This window comes from Arvicola amphibius, chromosome 2 (genome assembly GCF_903992535.2).
Source record: "Arvicola amphibius chromosome 2, mArvAmp1.2, whole genome shotgun sequence".
NCBI lineage: Eukaryota > Metazoa > Chordata > Mammalia > Rodentia > Cricetidae > Arvicola > Arvicola amphibius.
In genome coordinates this window covers 138379355-138393942 of record NC_052048.2, presented here as the reverse complement: position 1 = coordinate 138393942, position 14588 = coordinate 138379355, and the positions used below count along the sequence as shown (strand labels likewise).

Here is a 14588-nt window from a genome sequence, read left to right as displayed (position 1 = left end):
CACTTCAAAGCAGCAGCAAAACAGTTAATGTGTGACTCCTTATCACCAGGATGCAGGAGAGGACCCCATCACAGCCTCAGGAGCTCAGGGAAAACAATTAATTATCCCATCACATGAGACATGGATTTCACAATGTTTACAGTCAACACCAGGCTCCCATTGCATACCACACAACCACCCCAATCAACAGCAGCCTCCCATTGCACTAGACATGGCCTTACCAATCAAAGGTGAGATAACAGCACTTAAACGACAAAAATAGAGAACATGTTGTCAGCATGCACTTCTAAAATAAATGGTAAAGAGACTCCATCCCCCCCCCCCCAGGGGGACAAGAAATGCACCGAACGTGATGGCAGCTGGCAGGTTAAACATGTAGTGAATTCTCAGTGAGTGCTGGTCGGTTCAAATGTGTAAATAATGCCCGTTTAAACCAGATATAGGATTGTTTTTTTTTTCATGGTTTATTTTTTTATATTTAAAAATTTCCATCTCCTTCCCTCCTCCTCCCCCTTCCCTCCGCTCCCCTTCACTCATACCCCCCTCCCTCCCTCTCCAGGCCAAGGAGCCATCAGGGTTCCCTACTCTATGTTAAGACCAAGGTCCTCCCAACTCCCCCCAGGTCCAGGAAGGTGATCGACCAAGCTGAGAAGGCTCCTAATAGCAAAAAATAGCAGAGTAGGTAAAGGCTAAAATAATCTGAGGTTCTCACATTTGTCTAGAAAATAGTAAAATTCTTATTTATATTAGCATTAAGTAAGTCTAGCATTCATATTAACTAGTACTATTATAAGACAATCTCAAAAGAATGATAGTTCACAGAGTAATTAATGGAGATAATAAAATGACATAAAACTCTAAGGAGTTAAAACTAAAAAGGAACAAAAATATAGACCCAACGGAATAAATGGAAAACATATAATGAGACAGTAGGACCTAAAAAAAGAAATCAGTAATTACATTAAATGCAAATATATGACTCCAAATCTAGAATATTGTCAGGAAGCACACATAAAAAATAAAAGCCATTATACTGTGTAAAAGAAACATATATTAAATATGATGCTATAAAATGACAGACAGGGGAATGCTGAGAAAAAGAAAGGCATCCCCCGTGCATACTTTCAAAAGAAACTTGGTACAGTTACACTACTATCAATCAAGTTGACTTTAAGATGAGATGCATCACTACAAGAGGATGGTTCATAAGGAAAAAAGATTTAGTGCTAGGAATGTATAACAAGGATTCTATGGCTATATGCAGTGAACAGCACTAAGTAAACAGAAAAACAGAATGATCTTCAATCATAGTGGGAGATTTCAACAGATCTTTATTGTCAGCTATGTGGTAAGAAGGGGTAGAGGGGAAAGAAACAGAGGCAGATAGAAGTGAGAGACTGAGACAAAGAGAAGAGACAGAGAAATAGGCAGAGACAGAGAAAGAAGAGACATAGAGATGAGAGACAGACAGACAGAGAGAGAGAGAGAGAGAGAGAGAGAGCGCGAGAGCGCAATTTTACCCAGCTATATAGCCCTCAAAGCATAATGACCTTCAGGGTAAGATACCCCAAGGGTATGAGAGTAGGTTTCTCTTGGGTTAACCAGCAGCCATCTGATTGGACTTAAAGCCCACTCAACAGGAGAAGATGTGTGCCTGATTTTATAAACCTAGCCAAGTACCCAAGGATGGTGAGGTCATAGACCATAGAGAAGAACCCGCTACTGCCAATTCTCTAAGATATCATAGTCACCAACTACTTTCTAAATATCTTTCCTTATATCAACAAAGAAGTGTATCATCGACCCCTCATCAAAGAAGCTTCTTTGTGTAACAGACAGAGAAATCACAGAAATCCATAACTTATCAAATACAAAGAACAACTGTCTACGGGGTGCCCATTATCAACACAACCCCTACAGCTAAAGTTCAGGGAACACTGTAGAAGAGGGCATGGAAAGATTGTGGGAGCCAGAGGACCAGGACATCTGCTTCCAGACAGTGTCCTCCATATAACACAGAGAGTTGCACCCATGAAATTAGCAATATGATCACCTAAACAAGACTCACACAATGATAACACCAGTTGACATTCCAACAGAGATAGAGGAAATCTCACAAGGCTCCAATCCTAATGAAAGGGTACGCAATTCATGGCTGATGAGAGAGGGTAAATGAGTCTTCTCCAGGGATGAGCCCTCCATTAGGTTATCCAGTCTCATGTGGTCAGCCATAAATATATATACAGATAAACAATGCTAAGGAGACCCAGCAGGCTGTATTTGTATATACATATGTGTGCACGTATACCAATAATAATTGAAGAAGAGGAGGACATGAATTTGAGAGGGAGTTGAGGGATGCAGGAATTGTGTGGGAAGGGTGGGTGGAAGTGATGTAAATTCTTAAAATAATAAGCATTAAAATGTTTTTTTTAAAAGACCTTGATTGACATAAAAAGCATTACAACTAACAATTGAAGAGTGTAATTGCTTTAAAAGTATACAGGGAATGTTTGCCAAAAATAACCACTTCGAGGGCCAGAAAGTAAATTTCAAATTGAAATTATAAGGGATATGGGGGCTCTTAAACCACAAAGCTACAATAGAATATATTCCCTTCAGTTTATAATAAATGCAAGAATGGAAGAATCAAAATAATTTAAAATCAAGCATTACACTTTAAAATAACACATTGGCCAAAGGGGAGAAAACACAATGGAAATTATGAATGCTTTAGTTTAATATAATGAATTTTGTGTACCTTTAAAACCAAGATTAACATACATGTAACATACATTGAGTGCACACATAAAGTGAAAACAAAAGCTTTGTCTTCTAAGCCTCCGCCCTATAGATTTAAAAAAGACAGCGAATAACTCACAATAAAGATAACATGATAAAAGTGCAAATAATATAATAAAAATAACAAAAACACATGGAGAAATCAACAACGGCAAAAGTATTTGTTACATGAAATCAGTAATAACTTAGTTATGGCTCAGGCAAGAGAAAAATAAGTTACTAATATTTTAAGAACACCAAGCTCTTAAGAGGAATTAAATGAAGGTTACAGGAGCCTATAAATTCTAAATGTTAGATGAAACTGACGAGCTTGTGAAAAAGCTAAAGCCTAACATAATGTTTTCTTAGAAACAGAAAAAGTTGATTAACCTCCCCTTACAGAAACGCAGTCTGGGATTTAAAGCCTTCTCTTAAGGAAACCTTCAGGCAAGATGGCCTCAGTCATGCAGTTCCCTAACACTGAAAGCTATTACGACCACAGGAAAGAAAGAAGATGCTTACGTGTTATGAAGTCCACAGGGGACTGTTTCAAAACTCAAAGAGAAAAGAAAATGAGGGCAAAAGGAAATTCCAAGAGTAACACTTAAGCCCTGAGTAGAGCTCACTCTGCAGGGTTAGCTAGGGAGAGAGCTTGTTCTAGCTAGCTCTCTACATCCCTTATAAAGACAGGTTCAGTGATGGTGGGCAGCTGCATTAAGTCATCCTCCAATAATTGCCCAAATTCCCTTTGACTTCCAAACAGACTTAGATTTTCTCATTAATGATTTGCCACTCTGAACTTTTCCAGTGTCTCATTATGTCTTCAGCAATGCTTAGACTCCTGTCTACCTTGACATCAGTGATCTCTACCTTGATAATAGGGCCCTCTCTTCTCTGTTGAAGAGGAGGCTGGAGGAGACACATCTTGACTGTTTTCCTTAGGAACAGCCAAGCCTTGGTGGTTTTTGTGCTTTGTGTTTAATCCTCCAATCCAGTCCCACGACCTGTGTGCCCCAGCTGTTTGCATACCTGGTAGAATTTATCCACTTGTCGCACATAACCAGCCACATCGTTATCAGATTTGAAGATTTTCCAAACCTTTCTTTGGGCCTTTTTGTATTCATCTGATCCCTTCCAATTCATGGTCATCAAGGAGCGCTCTGTCAAGGCAGCTGCCACGATGATGTCCAGCTGGCCATTGTAGAGCAGAACCTGAAATGAAGTTCAGTCCTAAGCAAGTGTGGAATTCAGAAGGAAAAACAAGGAGCAAACTCAGGGACAGAAGGCAAACCTGCATCAGACAGGGGAACCTGAGCTTTGCAGCCAGTGTCCCAAGAAGCTAGGCTAGCAGATCCGAGGCTCACTGCCTTCCAGGTCACCACACACACCAACAACCTGAAAGAAACTCTGCTCTGTGTCAGCCAGTTCATCCTTTCAAGCTTAGTTCATCATAGTCAACAGACATCTGAGTCCCAAAAGATAAGCAAAGAGGCTTTCCTGGACTCTGCACAACGTCGGTCTCTTCAGTCTTCAATTTGACCTGAATGGAGACCTTTGGTTGAATCCTCAAATTGGATTTCACTGTGTATGCTATTTCTACCTTGATGATGCAACCTTCTTAAAAGGTTTAAGCAAACCTAAAAGCCCCGTGTATGTGTGTGTGTGTGTGTGTGTGTGTGTGTGTTCATCATGTAAGCATGAACAAATCACTGGGCTGACTAAAAGGAGGATATCTTTTAATTGAAGCAAGGAATACAACACTTTGCAATTTGCTTTGCTTGGGCCTCCTGTGTCATTTGTAGCAACTACAGCATCTTCAAACAGAAAGATAGACACAAGTTCTCATATCCGTTGACCCTGTGCCATACTTCCAAGGCTTCTTGGCATTACTGTGATGGCCACTTATCCACAGAGAGGGGCATCCTCCCATTCTAGAACACACTGTTCCCTCCTACATAAATGGATACCACAGAGAATGCTGAGATGACTTCCCTTATCCCCATACAGCTCACAGTTCACATGTCAAGGGTTTAGAGATATGGATACTTTCTGTTCCCAGTAACCCTATTTGTCAAATGAACTCTAGGAAAAGAAAGGAAAAAAATGTATTTAACTATGCTTGTTGAGTCTCATTATAACCAAGAACTCAAAATCCAACATCTTATAGCTGGCGTATAAGTTAAGGGTACCGTGATACAGGAATTCTATGGGATAGTGTAAATCACTTAAGTATTTGGTTGAATCATGAAGTGAAATGGGATGTGCTTATCTTAAAATTGAAATATGAAGGCTGAAAGTCAAACATAAGCTGTATTACAATTATCTTACTCAATATATATGTACAAACATATATGAAATGAAAAGTTTGGAAAAATAACATGGCTCATTAATTTACATGGTAGAGACCTGAGTCACTTCTTCCTTTGTTTTCTGTCCTTCTGAGGTTGTTTACTGATGTGGGAGGGTCTTCTGTTTGAGTTGATTTCATTGGTTAATAAAGAAACTGCCTTGGCCCATTTGATAGGCCAGCCCTTAGGTGGGTGGAGTAGACAGAACAGAATGCTGGGAAGAAGGAAAGTTAGTCAATTGCCATGCCACTCCTCTCTGGGATAGTCGCCATGTAGCCAGCCACCAGGTCAGACATGCTGAACCATTTCTGGTAAGCCACTACCTTGTGGTGCTACACAGATTACTAAATATGGGTTAAAGCAAGATGTGAGAATTAGTCAATAAGTGGCTAGAACTAATGGGCCAGGCAGTATTTAAATGAATACAGTTTGTGTGTTGTTATTTCGGGGCATAAGCTAGCCAGGCGGCTGGGAGAGGGGCAGCAGGAACACGGGCCTGCCACTTGCCTCTCACTACAGAATGGTGCCCAGATATGGATAACTGAATCCACAGAAAATCTGAGAAAGCTTGGGAAAGAATAGAGTGAAGCATGTTTTCTTAGTAGCAACAATTTCTCCGGTCTGGCTCTGCTTGCTAGAGGCAAGCAAACACTCTCACCTAAGAGAGGCTTCCTGACTCAGCTTTTGCTGCAAAACCCTGCAGCTCTTTTAAGAGGTTCTGCCATGAAACACTTAAATGGTGTTGATGAAAAGCTGAACACGAGTTTTTCGGGTTTTCAGCCGTAGCAGGAAAAAAGCTGTGCCATTTTTAAATGCTGGCTTTCTGGGCCGTCCTGCCAGGGCAAATTCTGATTCTTTCAGGCAGGCCGTCAGACTGAATGTGGTCTGTGAGCAGAATGCTGCAGCTTGCTTGCTAGCAGGGACCTTGAAACACTGTAGAGTTGTGGCAGTAAACTCGACCAGAGCCGATACCTCTGCCAGAGGCTGGAAAGCTAAGGAATGGGCTGGATCCAGCCACCAAAGCCATGGCTTTAGTCCTACCAATATTGCTTGGTAAATTAAAAACTCATATGGTCAAAAAAGAGACATATACAGTAAAAGAAAGATTCAAAGTTGAAGAAAACATCTAAATGGTTTACAGTGTGTTAAAAATATATGCAGGCTAAAGGTTAAAGTTCTTAAAAGTTAAAAAAAAAACAAAGAAAAAAGAAAGAGAGAAGTTGGGTGTGGTGGTACACACCTTTAATCCCAATGCCTGGGAGGCAGAGACAGACAGATCTCTGTAAATTCAAGGTGTTGTAGCACACACCTTTAATCCCAGCACTGGGGAGGCAGAGGCAGACGAATCTCTGAGAGTTCAAGGACAGCCTAGTCTACAGAGTTATTCCAGGACAAAGATATACAGAGAACCTGTCTCGAGAAAAGAAAATAAAAGTAAAAATAAATGAAATAGAGGTTAAAATAAAGCCATACAAAGATGGAAAATACACAGAGAATCTTGATGCTGTATACTATTATGCTCTCTTTGAATTGTTTGAATGCTGAGGAAGGAGCAACAGCTGCTAAAAGATAATTGTTTATAAATGCTGCTGAACTAATCCAACATAGATATTTTGAAAATACCTTGACTTCAAAATTTGGATCTAAGGTTATGATGCTTTGAAAAAGTCCTTCTTTTGTTTTCACAGAGGATGAGACCCTGTGGATTGCTTCTATCCCAATATGGTATGATAGACCACGCCCTCCTGAAAGGTTACTGTGAACACCTTCAAAAAATTACTTTGCTCAACTGCCAACTGAGATGAATCTAGCACACAGGTTACACCATGAAAGATCTGATTAACAGCGCCCCACATTCAGCATGAAGCAGTTTGGAGAGAAAAAAACTGCACCCATATTCCCAATTATAAATGTTCTTTTACATTTAAAGGGGGATATGATATAGATATAAATAATTTGCATTGGTATGGTTTTTAAGGTCAATTTTGTTATATGTATATGTATTTCTGATCTTGATTAAGGTATTGTGATTATGTACACAATTTAAATGTAATGTATTACATTTTAAATGTAATGTATATAAGTTGTTAATGAATAATCATTGATAATAGTCAAGCTTGTGGTCATGTTAGATTTTCTAGACATGTAGAGATACATTTTAGTTAATAGGCATTCTTCATATCTTTCAAAGACTACAGAATATGGCATTTTAAATGTTTTAATAACTTAGGGCTTTTCATGACAATGAGACACATCTGCTCCTGGCAGCACCAGCTACTTCAAGAGGAAGATGGGCATCGAAGAGGCTCCTTATGGAGTTTGATAGCCATTTGGGCAAGAAACTGCTCTTGCCTGGACTGTTGGCATAAACTGGACACAAAGAACCCGCATAGAGAGGACTGCTAAACTTGCCTAAAGGTGAGATGGTCTTTCGGGGTTCCTGACTTATGAAAGAGTCTGTGAGACATTCTGCAGGACACAGCAGAAAGTGACTGAACTGTCTTTGAAATTTCCTGCTTCATGAAAATGTCTCTGGATACTATGGGCCTGTAGGCCGAAGATGGATGCCCCAACGGTACAGAGGAACCTTGGGTGACTGTCCAGGCAGCGAGATGTCTCTGTGATTTCTAGAGTTTTGTAAGTTGCTTACTTCTCATTTACTTAGGTAATATTATATCCTTCTGGAGTCTTTGATGGAGTTGAAGAATAGATAGGTAGTTATAGTTGTTTTCCTTTGTTATGACTCTCCCACATCAGTTTACACGGGGCTAACATGATCATAATTCTCACAAAGCATTGCCACTCTCCCCAAACAACAGGCTTTCCTAGACTCTTCACAACCTTTGGTTTACTTCCGAGGCTCTGCTTTGGCCTGAATGGAAACCTTTGGTTCAGTCTTCAGATTAGATAGCAAGTGTTTGCTGCATCTGTTTCCATCTCTGCGTGGCTTCCTAAAAGACTTAAACAGAATTAAAAAGCCAGGACTTTGACCCACTCCCAATCCTCAAACAGAGGTGGGATGGGAATCAGGCTAAGATGAAAGAGTCCTGGGCCTCCACCACAGGAACACCCAGCCTTTCATGTCCCTCAGCCCCCGTCGCCCCCCCCCTCCCCCTTACAGGAACACAAATGAAAAAGACCTTGGTAGATTTAAGGCCATTTTTAAAGATTTGACTCAACTGAGCAATAAAATATTTGCATTGTTTATACAAAACATAGCCTCAAAGGCTTCTAGTCCTTATGGTCTGTGCAATGCTGCGTACAGCTGTTTGAGCCAAAGGTATGGAAACAATTACATGTGATGGGTACCAGTGAACAAGGCTCAAATTCATCACCATTCTATGGTGGCCTCATTATGGCTGATTAACAGAGATAATCACGTAGAAAGTAATTCTCCTTCCATAGTTCAGTGGAAAGATGCTGATTAATTAGCAATTCGCCAGGCTGTCTGTTCTTTTGGGCTGTTCATGATCATGCTATGAGCTATCTTATCCCAGATGTATCCCTGGAAGCTACCTTTTTATCTTCACCATACCTTAGAAACCAGCATAAGGTTGTTTACTTGGTTTTTTTTTTTTTTTCATTCTTAAGGGACCATGACAAAAGTCATAGCTTACAGGCTTGTCTGCAAGTATTGCAATATGCTCGTGCTGATCTGAACTGAGGCACATACCACCTCTGAGCTGCTTCCCTTATCAGTCCAAACTTCACGAACAAGAACACCAACACTCTAGGACAAGGTAGCATGGCCAAGATGCCCAATCTTGATGTAGAAGACCCACTTTGGGGGTCAATGAATAGCTTCCCTTTTCAAAGCAAGGCACACACTTTTAATTTCTAAAAGGCACACAAATCAAATCACAAAATAACAGCAAAAGAGAAATAAAATAAATGGTTTTGACCCTCGTGGTTGCCAACTTGGCTTTTTGCTAAAGCAGACTTCTGAATGTTCCTATGAGGATGGTTCTAGAGACAACCGGCATCTAGGCTAGTGACCTGAGTCAGGAGACACCTGCCCTGAATGGGAATGGTACCCTCCAACAGGTTGGGTGCCCAGATGGAACGAAGAGTCAGCAATGGCAGAAGCCTGTAAACTGTACACTCCATCTTCTTCAGCAGATGCTGTATGTTACTGCCACTTCTCATAGGCCTTCCAGTTTCTCCAGGTTTGCAATGCACACCAGTCACTGCCTGGAGTTAGCAGGGGTGGCTTCTTGGTCTTTATCAGGCGACCTCAAGACCTAATGAGTGGGTAAAAGAGCCCGGGGTGCAGCACCTGTGAGCTGAGAACCCACGTGCATGGAGTCTGGAAATCATGCACCTGTGCCATTTTCTCGCATCCAGAGACACACAGAGATCTCAGGGCATGGCCCTGCAGACAATGAAAGATGTGCACACATATACAGGTCCTGGCTTTTCCCAGACAGGTCAGTGGGGATCTAAGTCCATCTTTCCTAGACTGAAGAATTTCCCAGGACCATGATTTTCAGAGCTAAGAGCAGGAGAGTCACGCAACCTTTCCTACCCATGTGATGGTAATTAAAGTCACAAAGTCTAGAGTCAAAGAGAAAAGAGAGAAGTGGCATTTAGCTACATTTCCGGGTCAACAGTGCATCAAATTGAACAAGAAGCAAGGGAAGACAGCTGGAGATGCTTTCCAGAAATGAACCAGGCAGTGCCCAGAGCACCCCAACTCTGGTTCCCCGAACTCCTGCCTGTCAGCTGTGAAGCCAACAAGGAGCACAAGCATTCTTGCGGCATTTGTTTTCCTTCTCTCTCTGGAGGACTGGTTGGTAAGCTCTCAGTAAAACTGATTGTTATGCTACGAAATGGAAAAGTGCTTGGTTTTGTTTGATTGTTTGTTTGGTTGGGGTTTTTGTTGTTGTTGTTGTTGCTGTTTTTATTTTTCAAGACATGGTTTCTCTGTAGCTGTGGAGCCAGTCCTGGAACTAGCTCTTGGAGGCCAGGCTGGTCTTGAACTCACAGAGATCCACCTGCCTCTTCCTCCTGAGTGCTGGGATTAAAGGCATGTGCCAGCACCACCCTGCAGAAAATGCTTGTTGTATAAAAAAAATCAATCAAAAATTGCACTCTACTTGTTTATCCTATATAATTGCTGTGTTTTTAAACCACGTGCGTGCTTTCAACTTGTGTAAAGAATGAGGAAGTGTGCCACAGTTGCAAGGCGGCCAGAGGATGCTCGACTTGTTTCATAGTCTGATTGGGGTCGAGTTTTTAGGTCACGTGGTTACAGTGCTTCCATAATGGAAAACTGTGTAACAGGCAGGGACACTAAGAGCAAACCGGGTGCCTCAGTTTGACAAAGGCTGTGACTGGGTAAAGAGCCTGCAAACCTCCAAATGCTACCAGTCCCGTCTCTCACAGCAACCAGATAGAACAGCTTTCGGTTCTCAGATCATCTTAAACCTCATTCCAAAACTGAAGCATTTATGAGCAAGGCATCAGGAGATCAGGAGGACAATCATCTTTTCATCGTTGATAAAAAGCAGAGGGTGGGCCGGGGAGGTGACTCAGCTGGTAGACTGTCTTGTCACCAGATCTGAATTTAACCCTTGGAACCCACATGTGCAGAGAGCTGACTTCATTTTAGTGCTCTCTTATTATGTCCACATGTGTCCCGTGGCAAATCATCCATGCGTAACAGATGCACACATACATGAACACATACGTAAATGGAAAAACAAGACACAGGAGAAGCGTTTTACTCCGTTCCCCGAAGTGCATTCCTTTCCACAGGGCTTCATTCTTACCCACCTTCCCGAGGCAGGGCTAGGTATATGGCCACTGTGTTGTTAAGGAAGTCATGAGTGTATGAGGTACTGAGTGACTCCTGGATTCCAGACTTTCAAAGTCCTCCCTATATCTCCTTCAGAAAGCAGCTTAGACCCTCCAAAACAGAAATTACTGGTTCCCATGACTAAGAGATCAGTATCACCAAAGCCCCTGGAAACTCCAGGTGGGTGAGTGTGGAACCCAGTTCGTGTCTCCAGAACAATGTCGGGCACTTTGTCCATCTCTGCTGATCTCAGTCATTTCTCTCTTTGTGGACAAGAATCCAGGGGAGGGGGCATAATTCACAGATGGTGACAGAGTCTAGTAGGGGTGGCCTTCTGGTTTTTTTTTTTTACTATAATTTTGTTTTTAGTATATATTCGTTACAGAAATCCTAGGTTTCAGTAATGACATTTCTGTAGAAGTGGACAGTGAGCTCAGTTCATATTTACCCCCACCTCACTCTTCTGCCCATCACTCCCTTTCCTACTTTTTCTCCCTATTTTACTTTGATGCCGTCATGGAGGGGGCGCATGTGTGCATGTGTGCGTGTGTAAACTTACAATCTACATATGAAAGAAAACATCTGATATTCATTTTCCTGAGCATAATTTCTCATAACGCGATCTCACATTCAATCCATCTCCCTGCAAAGGCCAGCATTTTGTTCTCCTTTATGACTTAATAAAGCTCCACTGTGTATGTATGTATGTACTCTAGTCTGCATTGGCTTTACCTGCACATGTGTTGATGGGCATCTCGGCAGCGCCCGTGACGTCACTGTGGTGAACAGTGTTGCAGTAAACATGGGTGTCCAAGCACCTCTGTGGCGTGCTCACTTTCGACTCCTCTGGTCATGCACCCAGGTGTGGCACACAGCTGGGCCACATGATAGCTCTATTTTTAGTCTCCTTGGGAACCTCCATAATGGCTTCCATAATGGATGTGCCCGCTGACAAGCCCAAGAACAACATAAAGTTCCATTACTAGCACCACCCAACCTGGCTCGCCAGCATTTGTTCCCAATTTTGTTTTATATGGCCATTCTGACTGGAGGAAGATGGGCTCTCCACATAGTTGATTTTGTCTTGGGGTGTGTGTGTATGTGTGTGTGTGTGTTGTGTGTGTGTTTTAGTGTCTGTGTGTAGACACACACATGCATGTGAGGGACAGACAGAAGACAACCCTGAGTGTTGTTCTTCAGCTACTGTCTATTTTTTTGTCTTCTGTTGGTTTGCTAAGACAAGCCTCTCACTGGCCAAGCAGCAAAGCTAGCTGACCAGCGAATCCGAGGAATCTTCCTGTCTCCAGGTCCCCAGTGCTAGGACTGCAAATGTCCATCTTTCCATCTTTCCATCTTTCCATGCCGTTTTGATTTATGTTGCCCTGGGGACCATGGATGCTGAACATTTCTTCATAGACTTGTCGGACATTTGAACTGCTGTTGGGCATTGTCTGTTCTATTCTTTTGACTACACGGATTGGATTCATTGTTGTTGTTTAATTTTGGAGTTCTTTATGTAATGTCGATATGAATCCTCTGTCAGATGTGTGGCTGACAATGACTGCCTCTCATTTGTAGGTAGTCTCTTAACTGTAATGATTTCCTTTGATGCGAAGAGGCTTTTCAATTTCATATGTCCCCTTGGTCGATTCTTGTCCTTATCTCCTGGGCTGCTAGACCCTGTTTTTGAAAGTCCTTGCTTATGTCTACGTTTTTGAAGGTGTCTGCGGCCCTCCTGGGGCTGCAGTGGAACGCCTTCACTCTCTATGTGCTTGCTGTACCTGCTCCACTTCATTCTCCCCTGAAACCTACTGATGCTTGGAGGGTGGAGCTTCCACTCTCCACAGGTTTTATGTCACCCTGTGTGGAGTCACGTGCTACACTGTCTCGTCAGGTCCACTCTGTCTTCTCTTGATTACTATTCCTGCTACCAAGCATGGCCCCTCAGAGAATGCCACTCAGTTTCCTTCTTCTGCAGGAGGGATGGGTGTGTGAATCAGGACAGGGACTCAAAGCTCCTCAGCTGCAGATTGGCTGGTGGACAAAGGGACACAGCGACCTGAGCAGTGCACAAACTCCCTCCCCTATGTAAACGTCCAAGCCGCTTGGGTTCCTTTCTTTTCTCATCTCAGTCCTGCACGAGTTCTGAGAATTTTGTGATTCATTGGTATCTTTTAACCAATGCTCCTGTATTTCCACTGCTAAAAGCTAGAAAACCTAGGTACATACAGCACTGGACCAGTGATGCTCATGTCTGCACTGTGAGACCAAGAACACCAAGACATGAACGTTAACCTCACAGAGGTTCCATTTGCTTTTCTGGACACAGACATGGGGACACCCACACAACAGAAGTGAGATGCAATGGGAACATGGGCTCCCAGCTCCCAGCACGGAACCTACTGTGCAGCAGTTCAGAGAGCGCTGTCTTCCTCTTATTCAGTATGCTGTCTAGCTCACAGTGGCTTCAAAGGATCCATGAAGCACTTGTAAAGTGAATCACCGTGATCACATGACTGACTTTCATGGAGATCCAGACACGGATCTACAGCAGGAGGACATGCAGCCAGTACAGGCAATCACACACCCCAGCTCTTCAGAGAGCCTGCCAGCACTTACTTTATGCACATCGGTCATAACACCTCAGCTTTTCTTGAAAGCTGCAACTGTAAATTATTAAATTATTGCTCTAAAAGCACTTAAAAGCCTGGAATTCAAGATCGCAAGGAATTTCCCCACATTAAATGCTACACAAGTGTGGTAAATGGCACTGCTCTAAAAGAAAAGAGGTCTTGAATAATACTGGACCCCACTGTTGTTCTGTCGTGGGAAGCAGGCTAAGCATCTCTCAGGACCCCCAGAGGGCAGCTGTTAAGGGTCCCATTTTCAGTGCAAGGTGGCAGAGATTCAGAGAAGCCCACTCACAGACCCATGGTTATGTGGGGTGCAGAAAACAAAGAGAGGTTATGTCTAAGCCCACACCATGCTTCTAATCACCCGCTTCCACAGTATGTCACTGCCAAAGGTCACTGTTTGCAGGGACCAAGTCAAAATCAAAGTAAATATAAGCCTTTGGACTGAAGAATCTCTGTTTATAGTTAACACCACAGGTTCTGCCTGGGTTTACACCTGAGCTCTGAACAAAATAGCAGATTTACCTCAACTAAGCCACTAGGCCCATCTACCCACATTTCCTCACCCATACAATGTGGATAAAAAGCATATAAGAATTGGGAGAACCATGTGACCTGTGCATATAGTGCTCACAGCATCCCATGCATGGAAAGCAATTAACATTTTTGGTAATAATCTCATTCCAGCCACCTTTGAGGTAAAATACACAGCAACTCAGTATTTTTCAAAGGAAATATGCAACTAAGGCCATAAGAATTAGAATCCAACACAGCTGTACCAACCATAATGTGATAGCCAACAGCAGGGGCTGGTAAAGGCCACATGAGGGGCTGGAGAGATTGCTCAGCAGTTAAGAACACTGGCTGCTCTTCCAGAGGTCCTGAGTTCAATTCCCAGCAACCACATGGTGGCTCACAACCATCTGTAATGAGATCTGCTGCCCTCTTCTGGCCTACAGGCATACATGCAGGCAGAACACCATGTACATAAAAAATAAATTTTTAAAAAACACATGAAGTGTGTAGATA

The 14588-nt window shown here is 42.5% G+C and overlaps 1 protein-coding gene across 1 annotated transcript in view; it reads right to left on the bottom strand.

Moving 5' to 3' along the window:
- Positions 1-14588, bottom strand: part of Cpvl (carboxypeptidase vitellogenic like) — a 108441-nt gene that overhangs the window by 23042 nt on the left and 70811 nt on the right. Inside the window, 1 exon segment of the mRNA XM_038320152.1 lies at positions 3811-3993. Within this exon segment, the coding sequence (XP_038176080.1) occupies positions 3811-3993 (183 nt within the window).